Genomic DNA, 20473 nt, shown 5'->3' with positions numbered 1-20473 from the left:
CTGCAATATAGAAAAACGTACATAAAGATATGGATTCTCAGTTCAAACCAAGGTAAATTCTTCCAGTTCACTGCTTCACGCTGACTCACCATGATGAGACCACTTCCAGAACACCTTCACCTGCAGCTGACTGTGGTGAAAATGAGGGGCAGCGACCTCCAGCCGCAAATTTTCAGAGGGGTTTGGAAGCATATCCATGTGAGCCAGACGGGAAGACTCAGGGGGTTTATGAGAGGAAGGTGAGGAGGATGCTTGAGAGGGAGAGGAGGGTAAGGATGAGGATGACGAGGAGGAGGGGAGCTCGTTGGAGAAATCTTCACCTTGGAAATAGTGGAAATAGTTTTTACACTTTCAGTTTGCTGAACTGAACATAGACACATCTACTTTATAACAGACGCATAACCTTTATTTTACCGTTGTTTCAAATTAAATCAGTCCAAAGTTTTCCAGTTTAGAGGTCAGTTATGGTTACTAAATTATTTTTATTAGCAAAATGTCAGAATAATGAGAGAGAGAAAAAATATTTATTACTTTCTTCAAAAACAATTGGAGAAAGTATGTATGAGAAAAATACAGAATACCATAAAGAAATAAATTGTTGGCTTTCAAAGTATGAAACCTGCTAAACAGCACATGGAATTCATAAGAGATTTATTTGAGAAACAGAACAAAACTGTAAAAGAGTGGTTTCATTACACCTTCTGTTAATCTAGCGATACCGATTGGCTTTAAGCGACCCTCATTAGCACGGCGTACTAGGCAGGTACATGGAGTGTATCTGCAAACACAACTGGATTATAAAATAGCAGTAGGTTCCATGTAAAAATGCTGGTATGTGGTTTGATACTTAAGTTGCAGCTGGCTTTAACTCTCAGCTGGGCTGACCAACAGGTCAACAATAAACACTGCTGTTGCTTGGACCATCATAAAGTTTGGCTTATTTTCCCTGCACTCCATGTTTCTGTGCATTTCAACACTGCAGCTGCCTGAACAAAGAACATGCTGACAGTCAGCAAAGCGCAGCAGCTCTGAACCAACAGGAAAATCATTAATTCAATAATGTATACCTTGGCAAACTGGTGAGTTCAGGGGACTGCCTTAAATCACGAGTATGCTGATGTCATGAGAGGTTAAACATGTGTTCAAATTAAGTATGTGATAATTATAATTTGGGTTATATGATGGTGATGCTTATAGGTGAAGTTTTGTAAGAAAAAAAATATACAAAACCTTTTCATTAGTTACCGATCACGCTTTTACATTTGTTGAGGAGGACATTTATTTACTGTGTTTTACAAAAGTATTCTCAATACATGTGAATGGTTTGATCTAAACCAACATTGAAACCATTGAAAGAGCCATTTTATCCTCAGTCCAGCTAAGATAAACCCATTAGAGTTCCAAGTGTTACCCAGCCTTTGGATCAATAAACAAATTTGTAAACTTGTAAAAAAAAAAAAAAAAGCTCTACAGCTTAAAAGCTATTGTTATTATTTTTTAAAATAAAGAAAAATATAAAACCTTTATAGAAAATGTTCTATCATCTGACCAGAGAGAATGCTGTGTTAAGCTGAAGGAATGCTAATACTTATTTAATTGGCACTTTTCAATAAAGGCCCAATTATTTATGAAGTGCATGACCAATAGCTGTCCTGTCAACAGATTCTCCCACCTGAGCTGCGCACCTCTGCAGCCCCTCCGGAGTAGCCATAGTACTCTTGGTTGCATCTCTTTGAAGTGCCCTCCTTGTCTGAGATATTTATTTAAGTGGCCGTAACATTCTCAGTTTTCAGTTGAGCCATTTTCCTGTCATTTCAGATGACTGTTTTGTGAGGCGTTCAAAACTTGAATTATTTTTTTAGAACCTAACCTTTTATATGTTGCTACAGTTTTCTCTGTCTTGTCTGTGTTCCTTTAGGATGCTACTTGTTCTGTCATAAACACACCAGGCCTTCAAAAGACAGTTGGATACATAAAACAACTAAATTACATACAGGAGGACTCCAATTATACAGCTGCTGAAGACAATTGTCTGAACTGCCTTTTATTTAAAAGTATTAAAGTAATGGATATCCATTACAAATGCAAGTCACCACTTAGGTTTTGATTTGTTCAAAAAACTGTGAAATGTGTACCTTTTTTTCTTATACCTCACAACAACGTACAGATTTGTGTTGTTCTATCAGTAAAGCCAATAAGATGCAGTGATGTTTGCAGGTCATGGGACATTTTGTGGAAAAGTTCAAGAAATCTGAATAAAAATGATCTTCTTGACTGCTAAGCCCCAGTTTGAGGGAAAGTTAATTACTTTTCTTTACCTTCATGAATGATAGTTGTGAAAAAAAGCTGAGCTCTGTGACTCTTCAGCCTCTTCTGTCCCCAGTAGGCCACCGTCTGGACAGACAGGACATAGGGAGTGGCAGGCAGCAGTCCCTGCAGCCACAGCTCGGTTTGCGCCTGTAACATATTGAAACAAGGAAACACAGCTTAAAGAAGCAGGTTCTTTTTTCTACTTGTTGTTGTTTTTTTTTTGGATCTGTTGTCCAGACCAGACCTCAAGCACCTCCTTGCCAATAACAACACTGTTATTATCATTCTGAGAATTGTCTGGCTTGTTTGTGAGCAACAGGCCAAATCTGTTCTGTATTAGCTTGCTGTTTGACTGACAGCTAATTAACATGCTTTTAGTCATTAATCGTAATTTTTCTGTCCGTATCTGATCGAGTCACAACAAAGACATGCTTGAGGACAAGTTTGGGAGTTTTTATATGTGTGTTAACATGGGAGAGAGAAGCGTGAAAATAAGTCAAATGCAGAAACATTTCACTACACTCAAGATAGACAAAACATATGGCTTGTCCAGCTGCAAATGTGAATGCGCATGAATTGTAAAATTAAGCAGCAAAAGCCAAGATTTCTGTTTCAGCCCATAATCTCAATGGACATTATACAAGAAATATGTTAAAAGCTTAGACAGATGTTTTTTTTCGTTGCCACATGTAGTCATTACATGTGAAGTCCCCCCTGTTTAAACATTACATTTAAAACCAAATTTCCCTCAAATTCAGCAGAAATTCCAAAAATTAAAGCAAAAAAATATATATATCAAATATGTTTTCAAGTTTGCAACACATCTTGTACAAGGAAGTGGTGGTTTTTGTGTTTCCTACCTGTTGTGATGCTGTTGTTTGTGTGTGTCTACATGCTGTTGTGAGAAGGAAATACTAGTTAGGGGGTCCCATTTAAATTCCAGACTTCCCAGCCATGCAGAACAGAAGACCAGACTGCAGATAAATGGTTCCGCCAGGCAGAGTCTGGGATCCCCATTTCTACTTAGAGTAGCTGGGTCCATATGAGCATGTCTGCAGGCAACCTCTATATTTTAAGGGTAAATTTAGAGGAAACGTTATATTCACCCATTCGGACTCGTGAAGCAGTGGATTCTCTTCCATTTTTTGTTACTTTTAATGATTTCCCACTGTTGTTTCCATGAGAAGAGCAATAAATATCAATTTCTTGAAAAATATGATCAATTGTTTTATTATTCTATCATTCAATAATGGGTTAGTTCTTTCATATGTATCAAGAGCATTATTTGTGGGCGTGGGGTTTTAACTGGAGTGGCATGCAGACAATACTAAAGCTACCTCAAAGCTGTGTGTTGATGATGATTAAAGGCATTTTGGTGCTGGGTTTAACTGCATTGCAAACCTATTGCATCACAATCACACCTACAGTACAGTCAGGGTGTGATAAGTGTATCTGAAATAGAGCTGCTTGGTATTTACTCTTGGAAATACTGAATTTATTTTTTTGTTTTGTTTTTTGCAAAACAACTACATCAGTGTCTTGGTCTCATCCCTGTTATAATAGGAAATGCTATAAAAGCAAGAGTATGTCAATCAACTTCAAAACATCTCTCACTTCCACAGATCAAATCTTAAAATTTAAAGCTGTAATAGTTATGAAAGACCATAGTAAATTATACAGCCAACACTAATGGCCTCAATCTGACTGAATGGCACACAGCCAGTGCATGTCTAGATGCTCTGAATTAAATTTTTAGTCCAAGTGCAAGACGTTCACCTGTCTCTCTGTAGTCAAAAGCACTCAGGCCTGATTAAAGTAAATTATGCATTTTGGACTTCTCACAAAAAAAAAACAAGCAAAACATGCAAAGGCTAAAATATCAATAAATATAATTTTAATCAACATTAGCTATATGTATTACAGGAGCAGGTTTTGTCCCAGACGCCTCATCGCTACTTTTTACTTAAATCTAGATCCTGTGTGAAGATCATCCATCTATCCATCAGCTGCTCAATGAGGACACTGATGCTGTTATAATCCTGACATTACTGTCATAATATTGTTACTTTGAAAGATGCACCTGCACAGAACTGTGGTGCATGTGAAGAGTTTAGAGAAACTGCTCTGCACAGCAGCTGCCTACTGAAGCACAAGGAGGTATTTCTATGCATAGATTCAAAGAGCCAGTAAAACTCCTCAGGTGCAGCTATAGATCCTGTGGATGTAGAGTATGTGTGTTTTGCACTGCAAACAGTACGAGAGATAAAATAATTTATTAATTTTAAGAGCAACAATGTTTTTATTATATTAATTTTATTAATCAGGGCAAAGTATTAGGCAATTCAGCACCCAATCGGAAAAAAAAAAATCGACACTTTCCTTCATAGCACAACAGGGGTATTTCCAGTATAAAGAGTGGCTTTCTTACTTATGTGGGTTAATTTGGAAGAAACTACCTGTGTTAAAATAACAGCATACACTGAAAAAAGAAAACAGGTGATGCAACTTAAATATATTGCGTTAGCTTGTTACGAGTAATCAAATTAAGCGTATCCAAGTAAATATATTACGTTTATTAAGTTGTCATGTTAAACAAATGTAAACACAGTAAATTTGAACAAACTTAATTCGACCACATGTAACAAATAAATGTAATTGTTTTAAGCTGCAGCTCCATTCTCTTATTTCAGTGTATCGTAATATTCCGAACATACTAACGGGAAAATGAGTAGAAAAATCAATATTCTTTTTTTTAGCATAATGTAATTAAGCAAATGTTCTTACCCCACGAGTCAGGGCGCTGCTGCTCTCCTTTTTGCTCTGTTCTTGTAAGCGCACCGATTGCATGTGCTTGCTGATGTGCTCTGGGTGCGGTTGTCCTTGAACTGTGTGTTTATGAGCTGCGCGTGCGTGTCGGGACATCCAGGTAATTCTGTAGTTGTGAACAGGCAGGTCTCCCTCTCTGGGGGGTTCCCAGCGTAATAGCACCGCCACTGAGGGCCTACTTCCTGTTAACCTGCAGAAGGAAAGCTGCAAGTCAAACAACATCATGAGGGAAACCAACTCATGATAAATAAAGCAGCAGGAATTGCCTGGGAGTCGGATGTAGAAGTGGGAGTAACACAGTTTCAGGGTTGTGTTTACCAACCCAGTTTACTTTCAGCATGTATGCTAAGGGCACCACACATTACATCATGTTGAGTAAAAGCTACAATTTAAGTCATCACCTCTGTTATTAAATGCTGATTCAAGATGCGGCCTAAACTCGATGTGACCTTTTTTTCAAAACATTAAAATGAAAATGACACCAGAGTATGTAATTGAACAAAGATGAACTATAATTTACTTGCAGACACAAGCACTATTAATCCTCCTGACCACAGTTTATGAGCAACTGACCAATGTGCACTACTTAAAAAGTGCTATTTTAATCTATCCAGTAATCTAGGATCTTTTGCTATTTTCACATACCTCTCTGTGAACTCAGGTGTTAGCTGTGAATCTGCCCACTCTAGAGTCTGATTGCTAACTCTGATGTTTGTTGGAGGCTCAGGGGGGGATGGGTCTACGAATAAAGAGAAAGAGAAAGACAGAAAACTTGAGAAACATGTCAGCATCCTCATTGGCATCAGTGAACAAGATTTTTTATTGGTCATCCTAAAAAAAAAAACATAATTTAAGAAATAGCAAAACCATCAATAATCCACAATTATTAACATGTAATATTTGATCTAAAATAAATGTGAATGAAGTAGTTTTTAAATGTAGGCTTGTGTAAATGTGTGAGATGAAACAAGACAAGACAAAATACCATTCAAATAAAACAGATGTACTATTGATCTGGATAAGTCAGAAAACAGCTACAAGTAAACTACTAACTATCAACCGAGCAACAATTAAAAAGTTAAAACAGCTGTGATAAGCAAGAGTTTATCTTTCTACCTTGTCTAGAGATGAAGATGTTGAAGCTGAAGTGACACTACAGTATTTTATACCTGATTTTACCCCTTATTAGGGAAAAGTCAGCAGTCTGCAGGATACAAAAATCTGTTTGTGTGAGGAGGGGTAAAGATGGGAGTCTGTAAGTGCGTGAAGGAAGCAGACCCAACCAGATTTCAATCTCAGTCAAATTAACATGATTGAATTCATGTCAGCATGTGTGTCACATTTTGGGGCCGTTTTCAAGACCTTGATTTTTTCAACAGACCAACATTACCATTGTAACGCCACTCATTCTGGAGAAGGATATACAAAAATTCTAGAAAACAATTTGTTTTTCTTGGAATAATTTTGTTTCTTTAAAAAAAAAAAAAAGACCTTTGCAGACTTATTATCTTTTGTAAGATGGCTGTCATTTCTCTTTAAAAGGTTTTGTTGGCTCAAGTGGCCTTTATTTGAAAGTAGTCCAGAGTAATGAGAGAGGGGGAAGACATGCGGCAAATGTCGCTAGACCAGGAATCGAACCTGTGACTACCGCCACAACAACTGAGGCCTCCTTATGTGGGTTGTGCTTTGCCCCTGCGCCACCACAGCACCCTGGCTGTCATTTTCTATCAGAAACAAACTTTTGACATGATTTAAGTTTACATCTAAATCTTATAATTGCTCACCTGTGTACATGTTTCTACTCTGAAGACATATACTCAAATCAAAATAGTTTTTTATATTTCAATCTAAGACTACATTGCAAAATAAAAAATACATTTATTGACCAATTTTCCTGCAATACCAAAAGGTGTAAAAGGGAGCCAAGTATTTGCTGGTAAACTGACATGAAGGCAAAAAAAATTAGCTTTTTTTTCACCTGATCATTTGCTAAATTTCAAAGTAAAGATGTTGAATTTTAAATATATAACCAAACACAGCAGACTTTTGACCAACTTGTCACATAACTCAGTTTTATCAGTGCAGCACAGTGATCAAGAGATTTCCTTAAAACGTTCTCAAAGGGTAAAAGGTTAAGTCTTATCTGATTCAACAAAGTCAATTTAATTTATATCAACGGTGAGAGATCCTGGAGAAGCCTAAAGCTATTTGTGGTAGCCTTAAAAACCAGAAACAACTGCCACTGCACAATGTTTGCCTCAAATATGAAATCCTGGGGTCAACAGTCTTTCAATGCTGACTCTGTATCTCATTAGGCCCTAGAGCCCAAGATGCTGTATTTGATTAAAACTACAAAATGTATCTGATTAGGACTACATCCCCATAGCAGGCCTCCCACAGGCCTGGGGCCGGGCTCGGCTGACCCAAATGCACAGATCAAAGTTAGAGCAACATAGTGGGAGCTGACAGATCCCGTGTATGTGTATATATGTGTGTGTGTGTGTGTGGGTGTGTGTGTGTGTGTGTGTGTGTGTGTCGTAGTGCCAGAACTTTCAAAACTATACAGAAAAACAGGCCTGAGTTCCTCATTTCTCATTGAAGCTAATTTACTGTTGTTTTAAGAAATGAAGGTATTAGAAAACATTTTCTGTTCCAGACATTCTATAATAATCAAAGTTGACAGATTCTGCTAATCTAAAATACCAACATGAACTCTGAGATGGTTTGTAAACTCAGACTCTCCCACTTGGTTAGCATCAGGTCACAGTGGAGGGACTGAGATTGTCCTGATTTCTGCCAGCTTCCTGACATATGACCCTTGATCTCCAGCCCCTGGCTAATGACACAAATCAGCAAGAAACACAAGAGTCTGACAGCGATCAGATTATACTTTGTATGTTTTTAACCTTTAACCCTAACCCTCAAAGTACACTTGAATAACAAAACGCAGCTACGTTTGAGCTCATATAAGTCATAAGAAATACTGATTAATTTGTTCAATGGTTTAAATGAGTCTAACTGCAGCTGTTTATTTGCTGTACATCTGAACGTATTCTACTCTACAATATTTGTTTATGTTTTTATTAAAGGTTGAATACTAGGCAAGCAATCTCTTATACAGATGCAAGAAGAAATCTAGTCAATTTTCAGCTAGATTAGAGTGACTTGTGAACAAACCTGAAGATTCTTTTCCAATCACTGAACATAAGCAGCCATACATGTCACCAGGTTTTGCTTATAACACTCTTCTAGCTGGACACTGTTACTGAGTGAAAAGAAGTCAAAGTAAGATATTTTTTGTATGAGCAAAGTGTTTAAAATAAATTCAGAGAAAGCTGAGATTTGTAAGAGTTGTCACGGCATTTTCAGACACGTCTGTCGCTTATTCAAGTTGAAAGGGCAAAAGAGACAGAGGACGAACATTTTAAGATCTTTTATGACCTCAGAGTCATAAAACTTGCTGGATTTGGAAATCTACATTCTAAATAAGATTTCCTCAGACTCCCTAGCGAATACAGACACACAGTGGCGCAACTGCACATTATTCAGGTGGATGTGAAAACATAAATCGGCCATTGTCTGACAATAAACCAGACTAAACCTTTCCTGTCAAATTTATTTTTATTTGTTACATTAGACAAAATTAAACAAATTAACAAAAACAAAAAATATGGGGTTTTATTTACCACAATTTGTGAAAGCCCACATCATGGCTTAGTAAGATTCTGGGTAGGTTGATTCAGGACATTTTTGGTAAACTGAGGCAGACCTGTGCAGACCAAAGCAGCACCTCAAACATTCTTCTTACATGGCATCATGGAAGGATAAACTCAAATTAATTTTTCTAGCAAGTTCAAAGGTTAAAGAAAACATCTGACTATGTAAATCATGAATTAAAGTTACTCTACTGAAAATATTTGATCACAATAAAGTACCAGCTAGACATTTTAAGAAAGCATATTGTATTCAAAACTGCAATAATTAGTTTACTTCATATAAATGAGCCAAAAAATGAAGGTCAGACTTTGTAGCAAATCAGACCCTGGTACAAATTCTTCTTGTGAAATTAAATATTAGATCTTACATACAGTTGGTGACAGAAAAAAAGTGTCTACAAGCTGTCTTGTATTTGTATAATTAGATGCTCAAATTCCATGTGCTCATTAAAATAAATTCACAAAATGCATAAATCGGATCCACGTATGTGCATTATGATTTAGTAACTTAATCCAACCCAAGGATCTTGTTAGCTTTTTTTGCTAGCATATTTTTGTTGCTAAGATTCATGTGCTCTGTGTGTACCTGCATGTAAAAACATGCATAGACATTGCAAAAGCCTGAATTCAAAGTTTTTTCAGACCATCAGGAAAATTAAGTTCATGCTACCTATGGTGGTTTAAGCTTATTGGGTTAAAAATGACAATTCACAGGTTAGAAAATATACAGAATTACAAGAATTACAAAACTTATGAATGATGATTTGTAATATAAGACGCTATACTAAGTACTTATACTCTCTGGTAATTATGCAATTGCTTATAAGACTTCTAATGAGGTTTGGAGTGTGGTGATACAGGAGTGAGTCGTGCACTTTGAGAGGAGCCACACAGTATTTTGACCTCATTCACATTACTCTTTTACTCTGTATTGTTTTTGTGGATAATTTATGTCTATGGTTTCTATTTTGAAGTGAAAAGTTGAACCTTATCAAGAGGATGCAGTCTTGATTTTTTTTGTCATCAAGTGCATAGCAAGGGGAAATATGGAGAGTGTCAAGCTTATGGCCTCATTACTTTGGAACCTACAAACAGAACAAAAATTGGAGAAATTACATTATAACCTCATCGAGTCCAGTAATATCAAGCATATGTCTCAAACCATTGTCATAGTTTTCAGACACTGTGGAAATTATTAGCTGTGATGCATTTAATGAAAAGGAAAAAATAAACCTCAACTTTTCAGCACCTGATCTGCTGATCACTGATCATCAATAAAGAGAACCTTGCCAATTTCTGATCTCGGGCTAATTTATTGGTAGATCTCTATCACTTTGGAAAGCTGCGGAAATGTATTTTCCTTTTGCCAGTACTTGGGCCAATAATTATAAGTACAGAGCGTGTTCCCAGGTATTATGCTATAAGTCAACAATGTAAGAAACACCAGTGAAACAAAAAAAAACAAAAAAAAACATGTAAGTGTGTAAGCTGGCTGAAATGAAGTGCAAGGGGAGTTTTCATTTTCACTTTGAGGGATTGCTGCAAAGCCAGCACCTATTAACTGTCCAGTGTCGTTAAACGCTTGTTTAGGAGTGATTGCTGCAAAAATGAGTGACTCAATGTAATCGGCTGGATTTTCTTAGATAGTAAACATTTTACATTATAATACAATAAACTGAACTGTCGATGTAATTGGATTTAATTAACTGTCTTAAATTACTTTTTGTGAATCAGAACTATATAAATAAACTTAACTGAATTAAATTTATCAGTGCAAATCTTTTGCCTGTTGTGATGTCATCAACCAATTACACACAAATGACAATCAGCTTTTATTCTGCTTGGGCTGTTTTTCTTAACTTTCTATTTTGGAAAGTCCTGCTGTGAAATCCATACCTCATTAAGGTCTTTTTGTGGTTAATGTATATTTACTACTGAAAAAGCATATTACTGCATAGTGCCTTTATAATATATGAGGCTTAAATGCTTCTCTGTTCGGGTTGAGAGACTCATCTCCTGCAAAGGTAAGTCAGCCTCTGAAAATTTTCCATCCCAAAGGTCTCATGCATAAAACTCTATTAAAAACAAATGCGAACTCCAGTGAGTTTGCCATTGGCGTTAAATGATATTATACATTGAGAACACCTATGTAAAAGTCTTACGACTCACATAGGAGATGACCTCACATATCTAAGCAATGCGCATTACAGCCCTTTAAGTAAAGCAAGCTGACTGGTATGCTGTTGGGAAGTTTCCCTTTTTTTGAGGAACAAAGATTAGCCTCAAGTTGAACGGCACACGGGAAATTTCTCCTCAGTGCTCGCAAACACCTCTGCATAATTTCTTATTATATCTTAACTGATAAGGAACCGGTTTGCTGAGTTATTTCCAACATGATATCCAGTATTTTGTTTTAAACATGCTCTATTTAGTGCTGGCAGGGGATTCAAACCATGAGCCAATCCTGGCCTGACACCAGTATGATTTAAGACAGCTGAGCATTAGATGAATGACCTCCTACAATGTGTGTGTGTGTTCAGCTCATCTCTCTGACCCAAACCAGAGATTTCTCTCTGGAAATGAACCAACTGAAGGAGGACATCAGTGTGTGACTTTTTTAACATGTGCAAATAGCCACACATGAAGATGTATGCATGTTCAGCTTTCTGCCCATGTTTTATAGACTGTTTGATGGTATTCTACAGCGAATACCTTACGCATTAACTGTGAGTGAAAATGAGAAAAGAGCAGAAAAGGAGGGGAGTGGAAGTGTTACTGAGTTTCCTACTGCTCCAAAGGGAGATTTAATCTCTCTCATAAAGTGACATAAATTGAACACAAGTGTCCACATTCTGCATCTCGTGACAGGATATCGAAATTTACTGGCAGGATAAGGAAAACCTTCAGGATTCATCACTGTGAGTGGGACACATGCAATAGCTCTCAAAAGGGAACAACTATGTTTTGAGTTTGTTTTATTACCTTTACTGGAGATGTAGTGCTTGCTGGGTGTGGTGAAGCCTCTGCTGCCGTGGCTGTTGATGGCTGCAACCCTGAACTGATACCAACGCTGAGGCCTCAGATCGGATAAAATGACATCCTCAGACAGGGTCTGAAATCACATCACATGAAGAAAACTGCTCAGAAAATGCAGTTTAGAGCAACAATTTGACTTTTCGGATTATTTATCACATTTGTTATTGTTATTACATAGTAGTAGGCATGGGCTAGCTGCTGTATAAAGGTGTGCTAAGGTTTTAACAGGAGACAATTTGACTGAATATTTTTCATTATTTCCTCTTCAATTATTTTGTGTCTGTAACATAAAATATAGAAGTTAGGACCATGCATACCTAGAACTGATTAGGAGAGTCATTTTGACCTCATAGGATCAATATAAAATGCTGCATGCATTACTGTCCCTCTGCTGGTTGGACCTTTTTATGACAACCAGGTTATAGAGCACAAATGAATGGCCATTACATATTAATTTAGATAGTTAAATATTAATAACACATGACTATTTGGAAAACTGATCATATTTATTTTTAATGTAGACAGATTTACTATGGTCTTCTGACCCAAACTGGTCAATCTTGTAAGCATTAAGGTACATGAGCATTTTTTTCAGCCAGCTGACCAACAGTGTGTAGCAATAACTGAGGGCAGGGCACCAACAAAACTGTTAACCTCTGAAGTGAACCACTCCAGCACTTTCACTGACAACCCATTAAAATGAATTCAAACCAAAGGAAAGCTATTTTCCCCTAATCATTTTATTTCAGAAAAAAAAAAGACCTTAACTAAAATTCAGTAATTGTGTTGCCCAGGTCAACACGTTTCTAAATACAGTTTCCTTGCAATGAAACATGAAATTCATTACTGCAAGTTTTACTCTATGGCTCGTGTACAGAGTGAATTAAGTTGTCCTGCACTGGCAGAAATATAATAAACTGGGGAAAAAATTCAGATAAATGCAGCCAGAATATCTTAAAATATAAATTAAACCATCTGGTCAGAGTATGGTAAAAACTACCCCAGACTCACATGTTCTGTCTTTCTGACAGTTTGAATGTAATGACAGTTAAAAGCTGCTCATCCACCCTCCATCGCACACACACACTGACACGCGCTGTCATCTATTTAAGTCCATAATGAGCATTCAGTCATTCAGAATCAGCCGGTGGAAAGACTGCGGCTGCCTGTGGTTCCCTTTTAAGTTCTGCTTATTTACCTAACCTCACACAGACACACACACGAATGTGCAGTTCACACACACAGACATGGACACAAATACACACACACACACACACACACACACACGCACACGCACACACACACACGGGTTTACCCTGGCAGAGTGGGAGAGACTGGCTGGGGCAGAGAGGTTTAGACAGCAAGGCATCAGACTGATGAGGTGGAAACAAAGTCTAGCATCCATCTCCATAGCTGGGATGTTTCATCATTTAAGGCAAATTGAGAGTTATGAGGTAAAGATATGTTAGAAATGCTGTGGTGTGTTGCTCCACAGTTAAAGGCACAGGAACCATTTTTTATGTTGAGAATGAGTGCTGGTAGACACATTTTTGTGGCAGACAGCTCACTTATATTATTAAACTCCCCACCAATGACACTCATTAATTAGAGACAGTTTTGTTACATAACAAATATTTATGTCTCTAAAGCACAAATTATGCACCATTCATCACTTCTCTACTTCTTCTTCTCTCTGCAGCATCATTTCACCAAATCACGGCTTTAATGGAGATGTAGTACTAAGCTGCTTTGTTCGTTACTCACCATGACAACAGTAGCCCACGGAGAGGCGTGGTCCTCACTGGGGTGAATGCCGATGTTCCAGCGGGACTGAAGCATGTAAATAACAGGCTCCATGCTGACATTGAACTTTGAGACCCACGCCACCTTCACATGACCCTCCGGATTTTCCACAAAGCTCATCTCCCTGCGAGGTTTCAAGGGAACACCTGCAACAAAAGATAAGATAAAGAAAATATTTAAAGAGTTTGCTAACCCTTATTTTATATTAGTCAAAACAGTTAAAACACCAGTGGAAAAAAAAGTAGTTTTGGTTTTTGTCAAGCTATATTTAGCTATATCTTTAAATATGACAAAAACAAAAGCATTTCGTAATGTCCTGTTGAATGTGAACAAATGTTGAGACACGTAATATGCAATTATATTGTATTATGCAATTCAACTACATAAACATTATTTCAGAAACACTCCACAACCAACACTTTTTTATAGCTGTAAATTTAGAAATAGAGATGTTATTCAAGTAGTTTTTTTTTTCTATTGTTGCAACAGTCAAACTCTAACCACACCTCAGGCAGCTCTGCCTCTGTGGGACCATCTGAGTCTCATCCTAAAAATATTTGGGTATTTGGATGGAAATCAGCTGTACTTTGAACAGGCTTTTTCTTCCCAGTCAGATAAAGATTGATTAAATAAAAAACAGAAAAATAAGAAAAACAACAGTGATAAGAATAAATTTCAAAAGATGGAGAAATAGCTATAAATGCTAAAATAAACACCCCAAAGTTCTTCGGGGAATTGGAAGGATTTGTATTTACCTTTGTATAAATTGGCTGGAGCTTGACAAGTGTGTCCGCAGCCATTAAAGCAGCACTTTCTGGAGGACGGACAGTCGTGGTCTAATGAGCAGCTCTCGACACAAGCGGCAGCGAATCCTGTGGCTCGCTGAGGCGGGGGGCAGTCTCCCTGCCGGGACGACCTCAAAGTTGCCAGAAACTCTCTGCTTGTCACACACTCTGTCTGTTTCTGAAAGAAAGATGCAACCCAGGAGGTATTATGGTTATTATTATGACCAAAGTTCACACACACTGTGGTTAGGATATGCAGTATCTCAGAATACAGACACAAAATATTACACAGGCAAGGTAAATGTTTTTCATGCTATGATTCTGAAATTTATCGCTCACATTTCTCCTTTAAAAGCAAAAGTGTGAGTGTATGTATATTTGTGTGTGTATCTCCGTGTCTGCTCACATGGCTGCAGTTTAGCCAGATGTAAACACAAGCTTTACCTAATGGCTCTGAATTACCCTGTGGTCCTAACCAGCCAGCCAGTCAGTAACACGCTTCAGCTATTGTGATGAAAAACTAATCTATCAGAAAACCGCAGCAACTGGCTCTACAAATAATCATTTAGGGCCACACACACACATGCAAAATACTGGGGAAGCAGTTACACACTCTTCTGTATGTTTGGAGAAGCTCTTTAGATTTGCGACACAAACACACAAGGAAGTTTATACGTCCAGGTTCCCACTATAAAACCATCCTCAGTTTGCCAAGAGATGCATGTTTCTTTTCTTTTTTTTTTTTTTGCAAGAGAGACAATGCCACCAAAGTTGCAGTGAATTACCTCACATGACTTTGGAGAGATCGCCTTCCTGGTTTCCCATAATTCTTTGCATGGCTGAAGGCACTGTAAATAAAAACAAAAAACAGTATGGGACAATAAAGTTTTACACAACTTGAACTTTTCATATTTTGCCAAATAGTAACATACATTAATATTTTACTTACTGTGATCCTTTTGTAACAAACTAACAAAAGAAGTGTATAATTGTGAAGTGGAAGAATGAGAAACAGAACTTTCAGATTTTTATAATTGAAAATCTGGAAAGTGTGGCACACGTCGATTTTTTAAAAACTAAGCATATGTTTTGATGTAAACAAATCCATTAAAGGCCTGGCTGTATATTTAGGTTTGTTGTCTTGAAGCTGCTTACCACCTGTAATAGACGGTCTTTCAAAATTGTTCTGTATTTAGTTCATCAACTCTGAACAGTTATCCTTTTGAAGAAAATCACCCGTACAGCATGATGCTGCAACACCTTATCCACAGCCAATGGTGTGTTTACAGTGTTAGGTTTCTGCCAAACATAACTTACTGTTTTGGTCCAAAAAGTAAGATTTTAGTCAGATCTAATCAGAACATCTTCTTTCACATGTTTGTTATGCCTGAAGTGGAGAACGCAGCACCAAAGCTTTTGTCAAAATAAAACTATTGTAGCGCTGGTTCTCCTGTACACGAGTAAATTGAACAAACACAGATTTCTGAAATTAATTAGATTTCATTGTTCTGAAACTTATAAAAGTGGAAAGTTATAGATCCAATGGAGATTTGGTTGGATTATCTTAAAGAATAAAGTAATATAAGCAGATAATAAGTGAATCCAAATTAATGACATGCATATTTCTTTTTTTACTCATTAATCTATCAATGTTTAAACGTATTACTACAAAACAAATGTGTTAAATATTCTATTGTCTTTACTTTATGAACCTCAAAATCTGTGTATTTATTACATGTAATCACTTTACGATTATATGTTGAAAAATATCTAAAGAGGTAATACATATAGTTTTAAAATGTAGGCGAAAGGGCGATGAATCAAAGTTTTTCCCTTTGACTGATTTTAAATGACTGGTTCCATTGTTTAATTTGCACTATGTTTATGTAGAGGAAATGTCCAAATGCAGAAAGTTTAGTTTTGTGTCCTTGTGCCAAAAACAAGTGAAGTCTATTCAGTAATTATGTGGCTTTAGGAGCCTATTGGTTGCACTTGATTCTGTTTAGGTATGGATTAAAGGAGGCGGAACAAGCATCCATTCCAAACATTCCAGATATTTAATTGTCTAACCCCAGTAAAAACCATTTAAGTTTGTGGTTGTTATGAAAGAAAATCTGAAAAAGTTCAAAGAGTATGAACACTTTTGCAAAGCACAATCAAGATTGATTCCAGCTGACTCATCAAATTGGCAAAAATAACAAAATGTATAAATTAACAACTGTTCAGTTCTGTTCCGGAAAACGAACTCAAGCACTTCCCAGAACAATTTATCCAAAACAGCAAAAGAATCAAGGAATAAAGAGAAGAAAGGGTCTAATGATGAGAATGAATAAAGTGTCATGCAGTTAGAAGATTTCCAGCAGCAGATCTTATAGTATAAGCCAGCAGAACACACTCCCAAAGCATACTCATCTGGTTTGCCACCTCAGTGAACTGGTGAGTGATGTCTCTCACCAAATTAAAACCAGACAGCATATAAAAACTGTGGTTTCACCCTGAACCTTTCCTCCCCCGCCTCCTTTCTCTCCATGCCTGTCTGTCTCCCTCAGCTTCCTGCTGCGCCTGGCTTCAATCATCTTTCCAGTCCATTCCCTCCCACCGACTCCAGAAGAAGAAACATGATTTAACAAATGATAGAAAAACTTCCTCTTTGTTCATCTATGTGGGTAAACTCTTTGATAGAAGTGTTTAACAAACTCATCAAGACAGGGCTGCTTAAAATGGTCTCATCCAGACTCTTGCGATGGTAGATATTCAGAATGAAATCATGAGGATCAAAGGTTCTCACATGATCTTCTAAGCAAAGTCATTGAAGACATATGTGCTTGGTTTTTACCATTTTGAAAAATTAGGGTGCCCCTTCAACACCTCACCATAGAGTCTGATGGTCAGGGGGTTTAACAAATGCAGCATCTACTGTATTTGTAGGAAATACCAACAAGAGGTTCAGCATGAATGCTGCAGAAATAAGTACTTCATAGTTTATAATTATGTTCCACCTATATGCATTGATCTCACCATTCCCTTTCCGTTGTCTTGGTATTTATGCAGTTGTAAACCCTGTCCATTTTTCTGACACAAAAACTCAGAAATCTTTAGAGTAATCTCAGAAAAAACTAAGAAATTTCCAAGATTTTTTTCTGGGAAATTTAAGAGTAGTTTTTTTGGGGCAGAAATGTACTTAGGGTGATTTATTTACTTATTTTCTGTTTACAATGGCCATAACACACCGTCATAGAAATGTTCCCTGAAATACTTTTGATATTAAAATATGTTCTATGTTTTGGTTGTAACATGATATTTGAAGAAGTTCAAGGGGCATAAATATGTTGGAAGCCATTTTACACAAAAGATGAAGTGTAAAATATATTATTACATATCTAACTCAATTAATCTTTCTCTAAAGCCATCAGAAAATGTGGAGTCTGGATATATAGAAATTACATTCTGATTCTATTAAGACCTTAAGTCTAACTTCACAAAATTAAATAAACTTAGGTTACTTTAAATACTTAATAAATCAATCAAGGATCAGAAACTTTGCATTCAACTCATATTGCTGTATAATATAAGTCAGTTTTGTACTGACTAGTTCTGGCCTACCTAAGATTGCAGGTGATGGCTGCTCCTGACCTCTAAAGTTTAGCTGCCATCCCCCTGTGGGGGTAGATGTTTCTTGCATGGATTCTGCTGCATTGTTTCCAGTCTCACCTGGATAACAGATGTGGTAATGTGAGGACCATGTCCTTTCATTTTTCTACCTTCTACACAACCTGTATGAGACGTTATTCAGGAGTTTTGTCAGCAGGTCTGCTGACTATCTCATAACCTCTATGACACTCTACAGAGACTGTCACACTGGGCAGTGGAGGAAATCAATCAGTTTTACTCCACAATTCATCTCTGTGCCACAGGTGAAGTCACCCAACAGGAGGCAGTCCTGGATAGCAGCTAAAAATTTAAGTAAGAAAAAACTATCTACAGCACATAAACAGTTAACAATCCAGCAAAGTCCTGATAGTTGGATCACTCTATAACTAAAAAGAAAGATAATACTTTTTCTACATATTTGTTAAAAGCAAACGGGAACAAAAAGTTCTAATTCTATAATGATAACAGTTTTAAAAGGTTGCTCTTTGTAAAGTTATCTGTTAAATGTTAAAACACTGGTTTGTCTCTTCAGTTTACGACACGTTTAAAAGACATGTAGAGAGTCTTGAGAACTATTGATCCAAACTAATGAAGGTAAAAAAATATACAGGAACAAGAAATGGATGTTTGGAGTGTAATGGATGTCAAAGCTTACTGCTATCAATTATTAAGCAAAATACAAAAGAAAACTGACGAGTACCAGGTAGAACATTGTCTCATTGTGTTTTCATAACTATTTTTACATTTAAATTGCAACTTTTATTTAGAATCTACACACCAGCATTTACATTTAGCACAACTTGTATTTGCATACATTAATGTGTGTGGTATGAATTTCTATCCATTTATTTCTTTTGGCTTTTTATCCTTTTTTTCTCCCCTCTGATCTCAGCTTTGGTCACGGAGATGCTTTTCTGACAGAGCCAAGCACAAAAAAACTCAACACAATACAGAACAAAAAGATCTGATCAGGAAATAATCAATAGCGCAGTTACAATAAACTGACTCAGTATCCATCATGTGCTCTTTTTTCTCTCTCAGCTGTCTAAACCAAGCAATATGATACATTTCATGGCACCCTGGGGAAAAGTCGCTTTAGACTTGGTTGACTTCACAGAAGATCAAAACAGTATTTCACAACAGAAACATAATCCACCAGTATCATACATTGCACAATTCTCATATTCCCAGAAAAAGAAAAGGCATCGATGCTATTTTTCGACTCTTGCTGCAGTCTGACAGATACAGCACAAACAATTCAGGCTAAAAAGACATTTGCTTATTTTTTAAGATAATGCAAAGAGACAGTTCAGTCATGTTTCGTCTTTTTCCAAGTTCAGTCACATCAGTTGAAATGTAATGTTTAAGGTAGATTACAATATATCCCTACACAAATCTTTTCACAGATTTAATAAAGTTAAATATTTTTTTTATTTAGTTGTTGGCATGTGACCCTGCACCACGAAGCACAATTCTGCAGAGATGGGATCTGGCAGACGCCAAAGTCAAGGACAGTTTAAGAAATGGTGGACCAAAAGTTGTACAAAATTAACCTCAGACTGACAACCAAACAAGTTCATAGCACACTTACTTGTTTTGGTAAAGCAGATGAGTTTAACACAAGTGAGAGTCATGTTCCTTCTTGAAAAAGAAAAGAAGTGTGAGATGCCTCTCAAGGTGAGAGATGCATTTTTCAGAACTCGCATGTTAACATTTTCCTTCCAATTGTATGATGGATGGACAATAATTTAAAAAATGTATTTAGTTGGTGGATTTAAGATCAACTTGCATGTTTCTCTTATGTCAATAATCCATGTCTTTTTTGTAATTAACCTAAAACAAATATTACCAGAGGATCATAAACCAGAACCTGCTATGTTGTGTGAGTTAAATGATTCAAATGCAGGGCAAAAAATTTGGTGAAAACAAAAACTGAGAAATGCAATAAAAATAAATAATTTGCAGGAGCAAATGCAGGTATGGCTGGGAATGGAATGTGGAAGCAAACTGATAGAATATCAGGCAAAGCAGCAAAGTAACAGAAGGATCCAGTAACAATAATAAATTCCAGGTACTTAAATCCAGAAGCAGGGTGGAGAAAGACAAAGAAGCAGGTGAATTAGAGGCAGATGAGTAACAGCCAAGGCCGAATACAGGCAGGGAAACTGAGAGAAGGAGGCTAATTTGCACAGGAGAAGCTTAACAAAATCTCAAAATATCTTCAAACTAACTGAGAAAGCCTGAGAGGAAAATAAGAAAATAAATCAAAGTGTACAAAGAACAAACTAAGAAACTACATGATCAAACCCCTTGTTGGCACTAATTAGTGGTTTTCTCTGGTTTTAT

The 20473-nt window shown here is 36.9% G+C and overlaps 1 protein-coding gene across 1 annotated transcript in view; it reads right to left on the bottom strand.

Annotated features, from left to right (window-relative positions):
• The window catches only part of anos1b (anosmin 1b), a 45550-nt gene that overhangs the window by 3726 nt on the left and 21351 nt on the right, over window positions 1-20473 (bottom strand). The window contains exons 3-10 of the mRNA XM_014980311.2: window positions 15262-15324; window positions 14447-14654; window positions 13653-13837; window positions 11835-11964; window positions 5782-5875; window positions 5095-5326; window positions 2319-2457; window positions 90-320 (exon numbers count right to left, since the gene is read on the bottom strand). Coding sequence (XP_014835797.2) covers window positions 90-320; window positions 2319-2457; window positions 5095-5326; window positions 5782-5875; window positions 11835-11964; window positions 13653-13837; window positions 14447-14654; window positions 15262-15324 — 1282 coding nt within the window. The remainder of the gene's footprint in view (window positions 1-89; window positions 321-2318; window positions 2458-5094; window positions 5327-5781; window positions 5876-11834; window positions 11965-13652; window positions 13838-14446; window positions 14655-15261; window positions 15325-20473) is intronic.

This window comes from Poecilia mexicana, unplaced genomic scaffold (genome assembly GCF_051168715.1).
Source record: "Poecilia mexicana isolate PSO_F unplaced genomic scaffold, ASM5116871v1 scaffold_8, whole genome shotgun sequence".
Classification (NCBI taxonomy): domain Eukaryota; kingdom Metazoa; phylum Chordata; class Actinopteri; order Cyprinodontiformes; family Poeciliidae; genus Poecilia; species Poecilia mexicana.
The sequence above is the reverse complement of the archived record's forward strand: the minus strand, read 5'-3'. Positions and strand labels throughout refer to the sequence as shown.